Genomic DNA, 17,542 nt, shown 5'->3' with positions numbered 1-17,542 from the left:
GTATTTGGTTTTGGTTTTCTCATGCTCTTTAGTGTGCTATAGAACAATTTCTGGTTTTCACCGAATGCTTCTGTTAATTTATTTCCAAATTCTACCCACGTTCTGTCTTTGTTATTTTTAACCATCTGTTTAACTTCTGTTCTTTTTTCTTTGTACTTGTCATAGCTTTCTTGCTTTATGTCTGTTAGGTATTTTTTCCACAGTTGCTTCTTTTCTTGTACTATTTTTTCTAAGTCTTTTGTCCACCATGCCGTGCGTTTTTGGGGTTATTACTTATTTGTGTTACTCCACAACTCTCTTTTGCAGCTGCTAAAAGACTATGTTTATAATCTTTCCATCTTTCTTCTATATTTTGGTACTTATTTTCTCTTTTCCTATGTTCCTCTAGGCATTTCTGGTATCTATTCTTAACTTCTATTTCTTTCAGTTTGTAGCTTCTGATTTTTTTCTTTTATTATTTTTCTCTTCTTGTCATTTTGTATGTCTTTTATTATTCTAAAACTCATTTTGACTAGATAATGGTCATTCTTCATTTTCTATTATAATTTTTTGGTATTTAATCTGTACTTGTTTACCCCTATTCTTCTCTGCTTGTGCCCTTTTTCTTATGTGGTAATCTATTTCCCTTTCTTTTGCGGTGAGATCATTGTTAATATAGACTGGATTTCTCTTTTTCTTTTATTTATGTTTACTTTCTATTACTTTCGTTTTTCCTTCTGTATCTAACAATTCCACTAGGCATTTGTTTTCGCTGATTTTCTTAACTTCGTTTATGTCTGATTCCACTTCTAGTTCATTTCTTATGAAATTCTTTATTTCAGTTTTCATGTCTTTTTGATTTGAGCTTTGTAGATTTAACCCTGTGATTACGACGTTATTTTTCCTTTTATCTTTCTCTAATTCTTGGACGGGTTCATTCAGTTTCAATATTTCTTTCTTTAAGACTACGTTTGTAGTACTTTAAGACTACGTTGGGTGTAGCGATGGATCGCCTCCACGTGGTGCACCCTGGGTAACGCCAAATGATCCATCCTCCCAATCCTAAGGTGTAACACCATCGTGCCGACGGGATGCATGGTACAGGGAGTAAAGTGTATCTAAAGCGATGCCCTAGAGAGATGGCGAACTCTGGGGGATTATAGCCTTAGCACGGTAAGGGCGCACTGCCGTGCCTGACAGCAATTCGTCCCAACTCGTGGGAACAAATATGGAGAACGAGATTGAAAAAACAAACACAAAAACGGGAACGGACACAGAGGCGACTTCAGTCGTGGATTCTGTATCTGTCCCAAATACTGAGCCAGAAGTTGTTCCAAGCGGAACAGACTCTGCACAAAGTAGCAAAAAACGCCTTTCTGGAGCTCAAAAAAGAAAGATGACGAAAAAGGCAAAAATGGCTGCTGGAACATGGACCACAGCAAATCCCCATAAAAACAAAACGGGAGTACTGGTAAAACCCGAGGGTAAAAAGAGACCGCGGGAGAATACCATTACCCCCCCGCAACAAAGGGTTGCTAAGAGACCAAGGAGCTCTCATGAGCAGACTAGGTCATACAGCAATGTCACAAAAGTATTCAGGATAGCGGTGGCACACAGGCACCATCCGGATACTCAACTAGATCAGGCTCACGCAGACCTGATCATCAACAAACTAAAGCTAGCAGTGGATGAGGCTCCTGTTGGAAGTCAAAATCAACTGCTACAGTTCCATAAAACATCGTTTAGCGCAGGTACTCTGTGGGTAAACTGTGCTAACGAACATACCAAAAAATGGACTACTGAGGTGGTAAGGACTATGGAGGGCCTGTGGGAAGGAGTCGACTTAAATGTGGTCGATCCCAGCCACATGCCAAAACGCCCTATGGTCCTCGCCCGCATCCCCGAGAAAGAGGCTGAAGAATCAACAGTCAGAACCCGTTTAGAGAGGCAAAATAAAGACCTTAAGACGGAAGACTGGTTGTTGAAAAATCGGAAGGTCGGAGAGGACATGCAAATCCTCGTATACACGATCGACGAGGTCTCCTATAAAACATTGAAGGCTGCAAATTTCAAGGCGTATTACAGACTTGAAAAGATATCCTTCAAAACCATCAGAGGCATTGATGGCTCCAATCAGAATCCTGCAAGCGAATCTCCAGCATAGTAAGTCAGCTTCGGCAGAACTTACTGTCGCCATGAGAAGGTTTGATGTAGCCTTGATACAAGAACCCTGGGTTTACAAGGGCAAAATAAGAGGTCTATCGGGTATTGGTGGAGAGCTTATATATAGCCAGTCTGCCGATGTCCCGCGAACTTGCATAATAGTCAAACGAAACATCAAAACACTGCCGTTGATAAATCACTGTTCCAGGGATTTAACCACGGTAAAGATGAAGATCATAGATGGAGGAGGGGTGAAGCAGATAGTTTTAGGATCAGCATACCTCCCATATGATGATCCCGAACAACCACCATCAAGGGAATTGGAGCAGCTAGTGAGAGATTGCAGGAAAAATGGATTGCAATTGATCATTGGCTGTGATGCGAATGCGCACCATCTGACTTGGGGCAGTACAAACACCAATGCAAGAGGTGAGTCAGTACTACAGTTTATAATGCAACATAATTTAGACATATTAAACGTAGGAAACAAACCAACCTTCGTGACTTCACGACGGAAGGAGGTGATTGATATAACAGTTGCCACGACTAACGTGGCTAGAACTGTGAAAAACTGGCATGTGTCAGATGAGGTGTCCTTTTCAGACCATCGACACATTTGTTTTGAAATGACAGGCAATGAGCTTATCAAGGAAACTTATCGTAATCCTCGTAAAACAAACTGGGAAGCATATCAAGCAGACATAGAATATAGCTTAGGCAGGATTAACGGGAAGATAAGGCATACATTGGACCTAGACATGGCTGCCGAACAATTTCAAGAGATTGTCACGTCAGCGTTCGAAGACAACTGTCCGGAGATAGTCAGGAATTCCAACAGGAAAGTTCCCTGGTGGAATCATAATCTTGCAAATCAAAGGACAGAGGTTAGACGAAAATTTAATTTCGCCAAAAGGTCAGGCGAGTGGGGTGATTATCGCAAAGCTCTGACTGACTACAATAAGGAACTGAGAAGGGCAAAAAGAGAATCGTGGAGAAGGCATTGTGAAGAGATAGAAGGGACTTCAGAAATGGCAAGGCTCCATAAAGTTCTCTCAAAGGACCCTCAGATAAGTATTCCCTCGCTCCAAAAAGAGTCAGGTGAATACACTCAGAATGGTGAAGACACCCTGAAAGAGCTTTTCAGGGTGCACTTTCCTGAGTCTGAGACAAAACTGATACCACTAGACACATGGCAAACCGGACTGGATATCATGAATTATGGTTCTAGGGAAAACTGGCATGTGGCAAAAGAAGTTATAAACCAGGACAAAATCAAATGGGCAATAAACTCATTCGAGCCATATAAATCACCGGGTCCGGACGGGATTTATCCAATACTTCTACAGAAGGGAAACGACCTTCTTTTCAAAAAATTGTGTAAGATACTGCAGGCTAGTTTAGGGCTGGGGTACATACCAAAAGCATGGAGGCTGATAAGGGTGGCTTTTATACCCAAACCTGGCAAAATCGGACAGGAAAGGGCCAAGTCTCTGCGGCCTTTAAGTCTGATGTCATTCGTACTGAAGACCTTAGAAAAACTGCTCGATAGGCATATCAGGGATGGTGTATTGGTTGAAAGTCCGATACATCGGGGACAATATGCATATCGAGCGGGAGTCTCCACAGAAACGGCACTGCACCATCTTGTACAGAGAGTGGAGTACGTTCTAGAAAACCAAGAGGTGATGTTGGGTGCATTTCTCGATATTGAGGGAGCATTTGACAACACCTCTTACGAAGCGATCACAAGGGCGATCCGTCTAAAAGGAATAGACGAAACAAGCTGTAGATGGATAGACTGCATGCTGAGAAGCCGTGTGATATATGCTACGTTGCTAGGGGATACAGTGTCAGCTCAGGTAGCCAGAGGCTGCCCACAGGGGGGAGTCTTATCTCCTCTATTGTGGAATCTGGTCATGGATGGCCTGATAGCTAGACTCGACAACGATAGGCATCACGTCCTGGGCTATGCGGATGACCTAGTCATCTTAGCCCACGGAAAATTTAATGGTACAGTCAGAGATCGAATGCAACAGGCTCTGACAGTAGTTACAGAATGGACTTCAAATGTAGGGCTTAACATCAGTCCTCTAAAGTCCAAAATCATGAAATTTACTAAAAGAAGGAATTCAGAGGAATTGGGTCCTCTAAGTCTAAATGGTATACATTTAAATCTGGTGAGTGAAGTAAAGTATCTCGGGATAATATTAGACTCAAGACTTACTTGGAATCAGCAGATAGAAAGAATAACGAAGAGAGCGGTATCTACGTTAATGGTAGCCAGACGTACTCATGGAAAAATGTGGGGTTTGAGACCAGACATGGTATATTGGACTTATAACATGGTAGTAAAACCCACAATTACATATGCATCAGTGGTATGGTGGCCAAAAGTGCAGCAAAAAAGTGCCATCATCAAATTAAGCAAGGTGCAAAGACTTGCTTGTCTCGGGATCACGGGGCTATGAGGGGCACACCTACGGCAGCTCTGGAGGCACTACTGGATCTCCCTCCTTTACATATAACAATAAGAGGTGAGGCGAGAATGGGCTATTATAGACTGCGAGAAAACCTGAGCAACGTACCAGTTAAATCAGGACATAGTAAAATAACGAATGAAATTAATGATGCCGAATGGATGATGATTTCTGACCATATGACATCAAGATATATGCCTGAAGTACCTTTTCAAGTGGACATTTGCCCACGAGACGAATGGGACAGAGGAAACTCTCGACCCAGACTGCAGGGTTGCACCTGGTATACGGACGGGTCTAAAACCGCAGACGGTTCGGGCGCAGGAATATTCTATAGTGGTGGAAATTTCAACATTTCTATTCCACTGGGAGAATGTACCTCCGTATTTCAGACAGAGATTTTTGCAATCTTGCAGTGTGCAAGAGAAAACAACCTGAGGGCATTCGAACTGCAGCGGGTTAACATATGCACAGATAGCCAAGCAGCCATTGGGGCTCTTATAAGCCCTAAGGTGAACTCTAGGCTGGTATGGGAATGTCGACAAGAACTTGATAGACTGGCACAACATAACAGTGTTATACTGGTATGGGTTCCAGGTCATCGGGGCATATACGGCAATGAAAGAGCTGATGCACTTGCCAAGAGAGCATCAGCTACAAAATACCTGGGTCCAGAGCCGGCCGTGGGAGTGCCAAAAAGCACCGTCCGCGAACGAAAAAAAGCCTGGATCCGAAGCCAACACAACTCACACTGGGAGAGTGTACCCGGTCAAACACATGGCAAGATGTATATCGGACGGACATGTGCTAGTAGAGCTGAGTTACTGCTGAAAACAAGCAGGAATCAGCTCAAAGTCATAACAGGTTTCCTCACTGGACATGCGCCAGTTAAGGGTCACCTGCATACAATGGGGCTGTTTCATGGAGACTTGAGCTGCAGACTCTGTAACAGAGAACCTGAAACAGTCAACCATATTTTGCATGACTGTGAGGCATTGGATCGGAGGCGGCAAACACTTTTCGGAGACATCGAAATGACTCCAAAATTATATGGCACCCACCCACTAGACCTGTACAAGCTGGTACAGGGTTCCAGAATTCTGGAATGGGTTTCATAAACAATGGAAGATGTACAATAAGCCAAGTGGCTGCAGTACAACCGGTTCACAACAGACGGCTTCCAGGGAAAAAAAAAAAAAAAAAGACTACGTTTTCTCTTTTCAGTTCCATAATTACTTGCAGGTACTCTTCCTGCCCCTGTCTTATTTCTATTATGTCTTCTTTTATGTCCTTTCTCATATCTATTATATATCATATCAATAATATTAAAAATATTACTAAAAGATTTTTAAATTGAAAACACTTATTGGACCATTTTCCTGGTAACACCTCCATGGCTTCTAAAAATTGCAAGCCAAATGGATGTTGCAGCGAAGAAGACAAGAGGGAACTCTTAGAAGCCATGGAGGTGTTACCAGGAAAATGGTCCAATAAGTTTTCAATTAAATATCTTTTAAAAATATTTTTATTAGGATGAAAACTTTGACTTTTAGCTTTTAGTTAATAGCAGATGCCGCTAGGCATCTACTACCATCACACCAGTTGCAATGCGGGGACTAATAGAGTCGAAAATTTAAACTTAGGGTAGAGATAGGCATTCTACGCATTCTATGAGGAGCCACTAAAAAGTGGCGAAATCGTCGATAAGAGTGCTGGTTGCGCTCTCTGGACTAAGTAAAATTCAAGACAGTTTTGGCTTCGTATTGCAACTGAATAAAAATGATATACATTTTTATTTACTAACATAAATATTTATACAGGGTGTCCAAAAAAATTTTTGATTAAATTTATTGACATTAAAAGAAGAATGTAAGCAATTTATTTAATTCAAAATACATTTTACTGCTGTCAACAGGTTTAAATGTGAACCTGTTGCTGTTTACTTGTGAAATAAACATTTCCTTTCGTTTAAATTCAATGTTTAAACTGCTAAGAGACAGGTGGGTGGCAGGGCAGCAGCTTTAACATTTAATTTAAGCGAAAACCAGTATTTATTTGTCAAATAAACATATTTTTCTGTTTTCTGGCAGCAGTAAAATGTATTTTACATACATTAAATGAATTACATACATTCTTCTATTTGTCTCAATTAATTTAATTAAAAAAAATTGGACACTCTTTATAAATAATATGTTAACGTTTATATTACTGAATAGAGAATTAAATAACCTTTCAAATGAGCTGTCACACGGCACCTCTCATTTAAAAAAAATCATCGATTACGTCATCATACCCAGATGGATGACGTCACTAGAATGTGCTAAAAGAGCGTAATTTAAAAATAAAAATCGACCTGTTTTGGGATTTCTCTCCAAAATTACCCATTCTCAAGAAAATGAATTTATTCCAACCTAAACGTCCTCACTGCTTGTATTTTGCAAAGTAGAATAGGAAAATTGCTGAATTTCTTTTAGCGCTTATAGTATAATATGGAAACAATGAGTTTAAAAAAAAAAATTGTAAACATGTGGACGATGACCATGGACGTCGTATCACATTTCTTACTCATTTGTATATCTAATGTACCATTTTTTACACCGATTTTTTGTCACAACTCGTCATTTTAAAAATGTCGTCTATAGACGTTGTGTCACATTACTTCAATGGAAATTAGACGTTCTGTCCATCAACTTTTAAAATGAGATATAATACACCAACTTTTTTTATCTAATATCGGCCACATCAACTCTCAAGCGTTAGCGACATGTTGATTTACATTCTATTAGTTTACAATAAGGTACCTACAATTACCTAGTTACTTTACAATTGAGGAACAAGGTCAGTTTCTTTAGTAAAATTTACAATATTGCTTATATTACAGTTTTCATCTAATGATGTTTTTAGACAGTCAGAAAGATTCCTTTTTATTTATTTAAAGACAAATTCGTATCTATTTAATGGTTATTAGCGGGAAAGATTATTGTTTGTTTTTTCTTGGATGCATTTTGCGCAGTTTAATGTACAAATGGTTTTTTTGAAGTGTTTTACATTTAGAATTTTCTATCACATACCGGTTGATTCCTTTAGTTAAATAAATATGTGTGTGTTATGTATAACCTAAACGTAATCGATCATTTCTAACGTGGTTGGCACGACTTGTGTTTTGCTTACACAATCGATGCTTTAATTTGTTTTAATTTCAATTGGGAATTATCCCATTCACTTTGCCACGTTACTGGATTTTGGAGTTAATCATCTGCTCAGTTTCTTGAGTACCTACATGCGATGGGATACAAAGTATTACGATGTCGGTGTTTTTTGGTTTAAAATATCAACAAAAAACAAGGTTAGAAGGTATCAAGGTTGTGAAGATACGCGCTCTTATGCGCCTTTCTAGGTAGTCCCAAACATGCTCAATTGGGTTTAGGTCTGTGCTGACTGCTGCCCAATCGAGAACTTAATACCAACCTCTTGAAGATATTTCATTGTTATTCCAGCAACGTGCGGGTGCGCGTTTCCTTGCATAAGAACCAAATTATCTCTAATACTTAGTTACTTAGTTCTAAGCCTTTCTGCACCACTAATGAACTCTTTAGGTCATCTGTAAACCAGGTCAGTATAGCCTTGATGATATCTAATCTCCGATAGGAGTGGCACAAGAAGAAAAAGAATCATCCTTGCCTGGTGCTTGGCTTAATTTTACTTTCTATTGATTTCTCTAATTCCTGTCTATTTATGGATTCCACTTGTTGTTCTTCATTAATTTCTTGTATCTCCACTATGTTGTCCATGACTGCATGTGTTAGCTCTTTGAACTGTTCTCTCCATCCTTCCAATATTTGTTTTTCTTCTGTTAGTACGTTTCCATTCTTGTCTTTTATATTCGGCATCGTGTGCTCTTTCTTTTATCAGAGTTTCTTTAATGCGCCGTAGAAGAGTTTTTGGTTTTCCCTATAATTTTTTGTTCATGACCTTTCCTTTCCTGCGTTCACCGGAATTTTAACTTTTTTCCTTTTGTCTTTCTCGTAATCTTCCGAGTGCTTTGTGCTTAGGTCTTCCATGTGTCTTTTTTGTTCTTTATTTTCACTCGTATTTATTCCGTCCACCATTCCGTTCTCCTCATGTTAGTAGTTGCTATTTTTTTTCTTTATTTTTGCTATTTTATCTCTAATAATTGGGACAAAAGGTCGGACATTTTCTTCAAGAACCTCTATTATATACCGATCAGCTGTCAGGGGCCCCCGACGAAACGCTGTTAATTCTGTGTAACTTAAAAAGCAGATACCTCCCCATATCATAATCGAGCCACGTCCAAAATTTCTGGCTGCTCTTATGTTACACTGAGCAAGTCGCTCACCGATGCGTCTGTAAACTGGAGTACGTCTGTCGGATCCACAAAGTGCAGATCTTGACTCATCAGTAAAAAGAATATTAGTATAGTCGATCCCAATCGATATGTTCTCGTGCGAGCCTTACACGTTATATATCGTGTGCCCTCGTTAACAGTGGAGCAGTAGCAGTTATTCTGGCGTTGATTCCAAATTCCCTTAATCTGCTTCTAACCGAATGTACACTTATTCGAACATTACGGACTGTGAAAAGTGTAGTTGCCTAGCTGTAACATGACGTGTACGCAAACTCTGCAGACGTAAATAAAGTCGTCTGCGGGTTTCGTATACCTTTTTTTTTTTTTGGATTGAGGTGGAACGCTCTTAGCAGACTAGGGAAGGTGTCCCTAGTACTGTTGGACTCGGACAGGAGAGGAGAACACGCTAGGGCCCACCAACTAAAACCAGCCGCCTACCAACTAAAACCACCCCCTCTTCCGACCCGGAATATCCCTGGACGTGTTCATTAGTGAACGATACATGGGGATATCCCGCGCAGTCTATGTAAGTAGGGCTAAAGGAGAAGATTGGCATAAGCCCTTCTATACTATTCTCGCCTTCCTAGAAACGGAGAGGCGGATAGGGGGGAGGTCTTTGAGGATAAACTCATAAAAAGAAAGGACAGGCTCGCCTACCTAAGATCAGCAGACGGGCAGGGGAGGTCTTTGGATAGTGAGCTGAATAGTAGTATAGTATTAGCTATGCTATTCTCGCCTGTCTGAAAATGACACGCGGATAGGGAGAGTTTACGACTGAAGGTGGGTATTACTTAATTGATAATCGGCCCAGTGAGCCTACCTACAAATGGTAGAAAGAACATAATTGATTAAGGTGTAGGGAGACTTAAAGATGAATATAAATAGGTAGGCCTTGAAAAAATTTAGGGTAATGTGCCTGTGAATGTTTATATCTGTTGTGGCAGTTTTTTTTCCTATTTTTTGTCTTTTTTCTGTTTTTTTTTAATTTTTTTTACTATTTTTTATTTATTTTTATTTTTTTTTATTTATTTTTTATTTTATTTTTTTTATTTTTTTCTTAATTTTTTTATTTTTTATTTTATTTTATTTTTTATCAACTACGTGTAGCCAATCTCACCCATCTTGTTCCGCTCGTTCTAGAACCGCTCTGCGCTTTACAATACCCGTGACTACGTCTATAATAAATTCAAAGGACTTATTCTCGACTGCGACGTTAATTATGTTATTGGGGCCTATATCGCCAAATCTGTTCCTGAGCCTGGCCTGCTCGCAAGCGAAGACGCTACACCGGAAAACGCAGTGTTCTGCGTCTTCCCTCACGTGGCAGGTCCGGCACAGGTCATCGTTTGCCTTACCGATTCTGTAAGTGAACGCCCGGAAGGACCCGTGCCCGGTTAAAAATTGGGTGAAATAAAAATTAACCCGCTTAAACTTGCAAGCGTACCACGTCCCCACATTCGGTATAAGCTGCTTGGTCCATTGGTCTTTACTTATTTCCGCCTCCCATTCTACCTGCCAGTCCATGAGTAGCCGCTCTCTGGCAGCCGCTCTTACTTCCGGTAAGTGGCCGTTTTGTTGCTCATATAGAGATTTTCTTTCCCTGGCTAGCAGGTAGATAGGAGGGGCGCCCGCTATCACTTGTAGGGCCGTGGTAGTCTTGTAGGCACTGACTACGTTCAACAGAGGTTTCCTCTGCGCCTTATTTAACAATTCTCTGTACTTCTTGTGCCGTAGAGCCTCGACCCAGACCGGGGCTCCGTAGAGAAGGGTGGACTGTATAGTGTTGAGGTACAGTCTTCTTTTGGCACTACCTGGCCCTCCGATATTTGGTGTTATTCTTCGGAGGGCTGCGGTTTGTGCCTCGGCTTTCCTTACCACTCTTGTTAGGTGTTTGGAGAACCCAAGTCCACGTTCGAGGTCTATACCCAGGTATTTGGCGCAGAAGGAAGGTTTGACCTCGTTGTTTCCAAAATGGAACAGCAGGTCTGGTCCGTTTCTAGGTTTCTTTAGAATCACCACCTCTGTCTTTGCGCTTGCAAGTTCAAGATCATTCTCGATCATCCAAGCGTTCACCCTGCTGAAACATCCTTGAGCAATCTCAACTAACTCCCAGTGACAGTCGTGGCTGACGAAGGTGGCAAGATCGTCCGCGTAAGCCACAGCCTCACAGTAGAGCCCGTGCCGCAGATTCAGTACGCCGTTGTATAGTATATTCCAGAGGGTCGGTCCGAGGACTGACCCCTGGGGAACGCCGGCAGTGAGCTTGGTATTATTGTTTTTATTAATTATTAGGGACCTGTTAGACAGATAGCTCTTGACTATGTTGACCAAATAATCCGACAAATTGAGGGCCTCCATCCTATTTATGATGTGCCCCCAATTTGCCGAATTAAATGCGTTTTTGACATCAAACATGATCAGCGCGGCCCATCTCCTCCCCGTGCCCTTGACTCTCTCGACTATATGCCTGACAGCATCTACCGCCGATTTCGCCTTCCTGAAGCCATATTGCCTGTCGGAGATGGCATTCACGGCGTCTAGCTCCGCTTGTAGGCGGTTTTTAACTATGTTTTCGTAAAGTTTGCCTAAGCAATCAAGAAGGCAAATCGGTCGGTAGGAGCTGGCTTCTTCCGGATTTTTTCCGGGTTTCGGTATTAGAGTAAGGCGTGCTCGTTTCAGGTCATCAGGGAAGATCTGGGACGTGAGAAGCTGGGACAATGCCGATCTCATTAACTCAGGTTGGGCCGTCGTCACGATTTTTATGGCCTCCGGTGGCACACAATCCGGTCCCGGCGACCTCCCTGTCTTTATCGATTCTACAGCCCTAGCAAGTTCCATGGGGGTGACAGCTTCCGGGCGCTCACATATGGCGGGCACAAACAGTACGTCAGGCCTCCTGGGGAAAAGGATTTTAGCAATGTCACTCTTCCTTACACCTGTAAGTCTGTATGGGGTTTCGACTTTAAGGGTTTTGGAGACAATCCTGTAAGCCTCACCCCATATATCATCCTCAAGCGCATCGCACAGGTTGGTCCAGCACGTACGTTTGGACCTCCTGATGGTTCTATTGAGGTTCTTTTTGGCGTTTTTGTACGCGTCCCTGGACTGCAGGGTTCTGTCCCTCTGTGCGATGCGCCTCAGTCTGAAACATTGCACGCGGTCGTTTTGAACATCCTCGTTCCACCAATACGGTACCGTATACGATACCTGGTTACTGCTTGTGCTCGCCCTATGCGCACGTATTATGGCACTTCTAAGACGGGTTTCGTATACCTGGGACGTCCTGAACTGGTCGTCTTTTTTAGCTTCCAGTTTCTTTATACCTTCTTAAAGCTCTTAAAACGCTGGATTGGTGAATTCCCAGAACATCAGCAACATATTGCTACGATCGTCCATCTCCAATTAAAGCTACGATTTGGGCTGCTTGTTTTGAGTTAAATTACTCATTTTTTTTTCTAAGATTTCATTGAAAAATGAAGCAGACATAGTGCACCATTCGAATTCTCGAACACAAATGTCCAAAATAAATATTCTCTCTTACCAACGTTTTGTTTTCTTTTTTTTTCAGAAAAAACACGTTTCAACTTGGAACGTTATGGGTTTGTAGACACCTAAAGGAGACCTAGACAAGTATTATAACATTCTGCCAAAAAGTAACAATTACTTTTAATCGTTTTTTCTGTATTAAAAATTATGTGAAACTTTTTGTGATTAGTGTATACTGGGTGTTTGGTAAAGAATGGGCCATAGCTTAACCTTAGATTCTTGAGCTTAAAATAGGTTGATTTAAGCTAACTTACCTTAGTACAAAAGTTGATAACCGAAATACAGGGTGTCAAAGTTAAACTTTTATTTTATTTATTCTTGAATATTTCCTGACAGACATGCGATAACAACACGAAATTTGGTAAGCGGGGGTTTTTTGGGATGAGAAATCTAAATTCACCACCAAAAATAATGTATTACCCAGAGGGCGCCACATACGTCTTTCAGCGCTCATTTAATACGTTCAATTTTTTTATTCCCCTCTCTATGTACTTTTTGAATTAAAAATTTTATTCTTTTAATATTTTTACTTAAAAAAGGTGTATTTCATTCATCTCGCTGAACTCATCTGTTTTCGATATAAACGCATTTTAAATCTGCGATACAACATAATGTTTTACATAATATCAATGTAGTTGAAACGGTACCAAAAACGGTGTTTACAGTTGTAACACTTTCGTTACACCCTATATGTCATAATCGTTGGGACCGCGTTTTGCGTGGAATTGATCTGTTAGTTCTTTTCGTTCTCACAGTGATTGAGTCAATAAATTCTTATTTCCTCACACGATGTGTATTTTGTCGATCGTACGATTCTCAGGATTCTAGCGTGAATATAATAGCTATTTTGATCTGAGAGACCTTGTTTTGTATACGTTATCTTTTGCCGTCAAAGAAATTAGAGTCATAGATCTTTCAGTGAATTGTTTTTACCGACATAGAGCCAGGATGTCGCTGGAATGTTGATAACTTTGATAAGAGCCTATAAGTGTTTGTGTTAGTCCACTGAGCCACACGTGCAGAATTGCTGACGCTATGGAAACAGGCCTGAGTTGTCAATGCAGCTGAATTGACACTTTCCATGGGAAGAATAGGCGGTACGAAATATTGAGATCTGCTTGTTTGTTTTTTTTTGTGATTGGTTGAGCTGTTTTGGTATGCGTTAGAGGGCTTAACCCAGAGCGTGATTTGCAATTTCTTATTGGTTGAGATTTGATTAATTTAATGTTTTAAATCTGTAATTGGTCGTTGGATTGTCGATGGGAAAGATCGTGTGATGATTTTGGAAAGGGCGTTTTGGTTGAGGAATCTGGTAGAGGATAGAGTTCTGTTTCTGCCATCATCAAATTTAGTTTTGTTAGGGCCGCCATCGAGTTAAGTTTGGTCTGACAGTTAGTTCTGTTAAGTCCGTCTTCAAATTCAGTTCTGTTATAGTCGTCATGAAGTGAAGTTCCAGTTAGTTTCCAGTGAAGTTGAAATGTAGTTACAAGTTTGCCTAAAGCTCTGAGAGTTTGGCTCAGCCCGGCGACACATGGCGGACAGAGTACGTGAACTCCGGCAATTTTAGCTGCTATTAGGCGATTGTCGATATTGTTTACCACTTTTGGTATCATTTTTTTTTACATGCAGTCAGATCCAGGAATTATGCAGAAGAAGTTTTCTTTTGATGTTACATCCCTTAAAGAACCACCCCATATCTCGTCCGATTCTGAGCTACTAGGCCATGTCCTTCATTGTGTAACATCCCCTAATATGACATAACAACATCTTGTCAAAATTCTATTCCCTTTTCATGTTATACAAATGTCACCCTCTTTTGGGGCATGTTATACAAATAGCGCTGCTAACGTGTGGGCTATTGTTTTTCCTTTCTAACTTTTATTAGCATTTTACAGTATTTTCCATTTATTTTTAAGTATAATTAATCAGCTGTAGTACCTACTTGTTTTGTTTTGTTTTGTTTAAAGGTCGATGCATTTACGCATCGCAAGGTCGATGCATTTACGCATCGCAGAGTGTTTCTCGCTTACGTGCAACCTTCGACCCCAGATGTTCCAATTTTTTTGGAACTTCGCACTTTCATTTAACAGAAATCTTATAGTATGAGAGCTTGCGTCTCGTAATTTATTAATTTGTGGTATATTTAATACATATTTTTTTGTTGTTATTTTATTATCTGTTTGTTGTACTTACCTACTCAGTTAAATGTCTTACGATCAAGAGAAAGGATATTAATTTATTGTTTTGTGTTTATTTTACAATGTGTTGTAAAAAATGTTTTTTTCGTTAAAATAACGAAGAAAACCCTGTAAAATTTTTTTATTTGATTTAATAGAAACATTCAGCTAATTTTGATTTTAGACAGTACCTTTTTTTGTCTAAAATAACGTTATATTGATATATTCAATTTAATTTTCATGTTTTTTGTCGTTAATATTTTCATTTTCGACTTTAGCTTATTTTTGAATAACGATTTTGAAATATTTTCTTATCATTTAACAGATTAATTATTAGGTAAAGCCTATATATTTGTTTTATCATTTTGTTTTCTTATTTTTGGAATCTGTTGAGATGTTCGACTGATTAATAATCTGTTAGGTTTGATAATTTTTTTGAGTTATTTTGTGTTACGGTCCGAAATATTTTTTTTATTTTTTTTTTATTAGTAGGAGATCAGATCAGCTTGATAAACGTTGCTTTGTCTTTGATTGCGAACTTTCCTGCAATTTCAATTTTGTTTTTTGTGGTCGATTGTAGTACTTATTTTATTTTTTTAATATCAGTATTTGTGGTTTAATTTTTGTTTTCTTAAGAGATTTTCTGAAATTTTTCAGGGCCCACAGTCTCTTAAGAGATTTTAGTTTCGATGGTAATTTCCATTAGGAATTTACACGTTCGAATGTTTAGTGTCGATGGTAGATTACTCTACACGTTCGATAATTTTCTTCCGATGGTAGATTTACACTCTACACGTTCGGTAACTTTCTTCCGATGGTAGATTTACACTCTACACGTTCGGTATATTTCGTTTCGATGATGGATTCCCGAAAAGAATCTACACGTTCGATTTTCTCTTTCGATGGTAGATTTCCGATTTACATGTTCGATATTTTGGTTCGATGCAAGTTCGCCTGACGTTCTTAGCAATCGATTTTGTTTTGAGTTGGTTATTAGAACAAATTTTTGGGTATAGGCCAGGACTTACGTTGTGTTATTTGTTTGTCAACTCACCTTATTGTTGGACCACCTTGCTATTTTTGTACATTAGTTTTGACCCAGTAAGTTCTTATACTGTTCTTTATTTTATTTTACGTTTTTTGAGTTTTGCCGACGGATGGTAAACATTTTTTTGCTTTTGGTTTGCTTTGGTTTGCTCTTGCTTATGGGGCCTATGAGTTTCGATCTTTTTTTGTTGTTGGGAGTTGTTGTTTGGCGGTGTGAATGACCCGACACTGAGGAAGGTGAGGGTTTTAATTTGGGATAAGCTTGCCAGTTGACTCGTCGGAATGAGAAGTTGTTCATGGTTGCAATTCAGCAACAGATCCAGTGCTTTTCGGAATTCTTGCACTTTGTTAGTAAACTTATCACAAGCATATCTTTGAATCCAACCAGGTTGTGAAAATGTTTTGCTGTTTAGTTATTTTTGGTATATATAAAATCACAATTTTTATTTTTGGACAGGACCGTAATTGACTATTTTAAATCTGTTTTATTGTGAAGAATAGTTATTGAAGTATTCTTTATTTTCTTCTTAATTTTTGACTTTATTGATTCGTATGACTGCTTGCGTATTTCTTTCGTTTTTTTCTTTTATAAAATTTTTTTTACGCCTTTGGGTACTTCATCTTCGATATTTTTTTGTCCGTGTTACAGGAAAAGTTACACTTATGTGAACTTTGTCCTATTTTGTGTAAATACTTTTGTATATTTAGTTTTTGTTTATTTTAGTTTTGTCAGATTTTAGTTCTTGCTACCCCGACCAAACTCTTTGTTGCTTTTAAGGGTGTTAGTAAAACTTGGTCTTATTTTTAATTTTTTTTTGTATATCTTTGGTGTAATATGGTATTTTTGTTTGGTTGTGTGACCTGGAATATTAGACACTACCGACTACGACCCCATTCACTAAATATGACCCACTACTGATTATGACTCATTGATTATGTCCCTATTATTATAGGCGTGTGATGAGGCTTTAGATATCACCTTCTCCGGTTACTACAACATAAACTAAGCATCCACCACCCCATTTGTAAATATAAATCTTTGTCCAGTTGCCAACGATAGTTTATCTTCGAGGAACTAAAATGGTTCGTAAACTATCGGTAACTCTTTTATTTTGTGTGTGTGTATTTGTTGGTTTCTTGATAACAGCTTATAGCGTTATCGTACTATGTTGTCCTTGGAGTTAGTCGTAAATGAAAGACTTTATGCATCCAAAACAAGGGCAACATGTTATCTTGTGTTTATTTTATGGCGTTATTGATGCATACCATCATTATTCGTATGTTATTCGTGGTGTTAGTCAGGGCTGAAAGAAGCTCATGCGTCCAATAAAGCGGTAACATATCGTGCCTATATTTTGTTGACGCGACGTATTTTGTGCGATATTTTGTTTCATGTTTTATGTTTGCGATTCTTGTGTTATTCAGGCAATACCGTAACACATGTAATGTTATGTTTTGTGACGCTCGCGATGTTAGTCTTGTTTTATTTTTGCCTATGTTGTGTGCCAACGAACATAGTAGTGTACATTGTTAGCGTGAGCCTAAGGTCTCTGAACAATTACACGACGAACTTGTTATTTGTGTTTTTGTGACAACCCTGTCGTGTTGTGTTTGCGAAAATATTTTATGGGTCCTGGATCAAAGAATCCTTGACATCTGTATATAATTATTTTAGTTTAGTCTTTTTGTTATCGGTGGACGCACTGTAACAAAATACCTTTTATTATGTAGTTTGTTTTGGTTTATTAGATTTATGCTTAGATAGTTCTTTTGTTATTGGTGGACTC

General features: G+C 39.3%; 1 protein-coding gene across 4 annotated transcripts in view; it reads left to right on the top strand.

The window, feature by feature from the left end:
• Positions 1-17,542, top strand: part of LOC126888763 (activated Cdc42 kinase-like) — a 1,045,651-nt gene that overhangs the window by 980,485 nt on the left and 47,624 nt on the right. The window contains exon 13 of one of the 4 annotated variants that reach the window (XM_050657146.1): positions 12,554-12,831. The exons of the other annotated variants lie outside the window; for them this stretch is intronic. Within the exon in view, the coding sequence (XP_050513103.1) occupies positions 12,554-12,592 (39 nt within the window). The 3' untranslated portion in view covers positions 12,593-12,831. Of the gene's footprint in view, positions 1-12,553; positions 12,832-17,542 lie in introns of those variants that run through there. 4 annotated transcript variants of the gene reach the window in all.

The sequence above is a fragment of the Diabrotica virgifera genome, chromosome 7 (assembly GCF_917563875.1).
Source record: "Diabrotica virgifera virgifera chromosome 7, PGI_DIABVI_V3a".
NCBI lineage: Eukaryota > Metazoa > Arthropoda > Insecta > Coleoptera > Chrysomelidae > Diabrotica > Diabrotica virgifera.
Note: the sequence above shows the minus strand (reverse complement) of the source record. Positions and strands in the feature narration are given on the sequence as shown.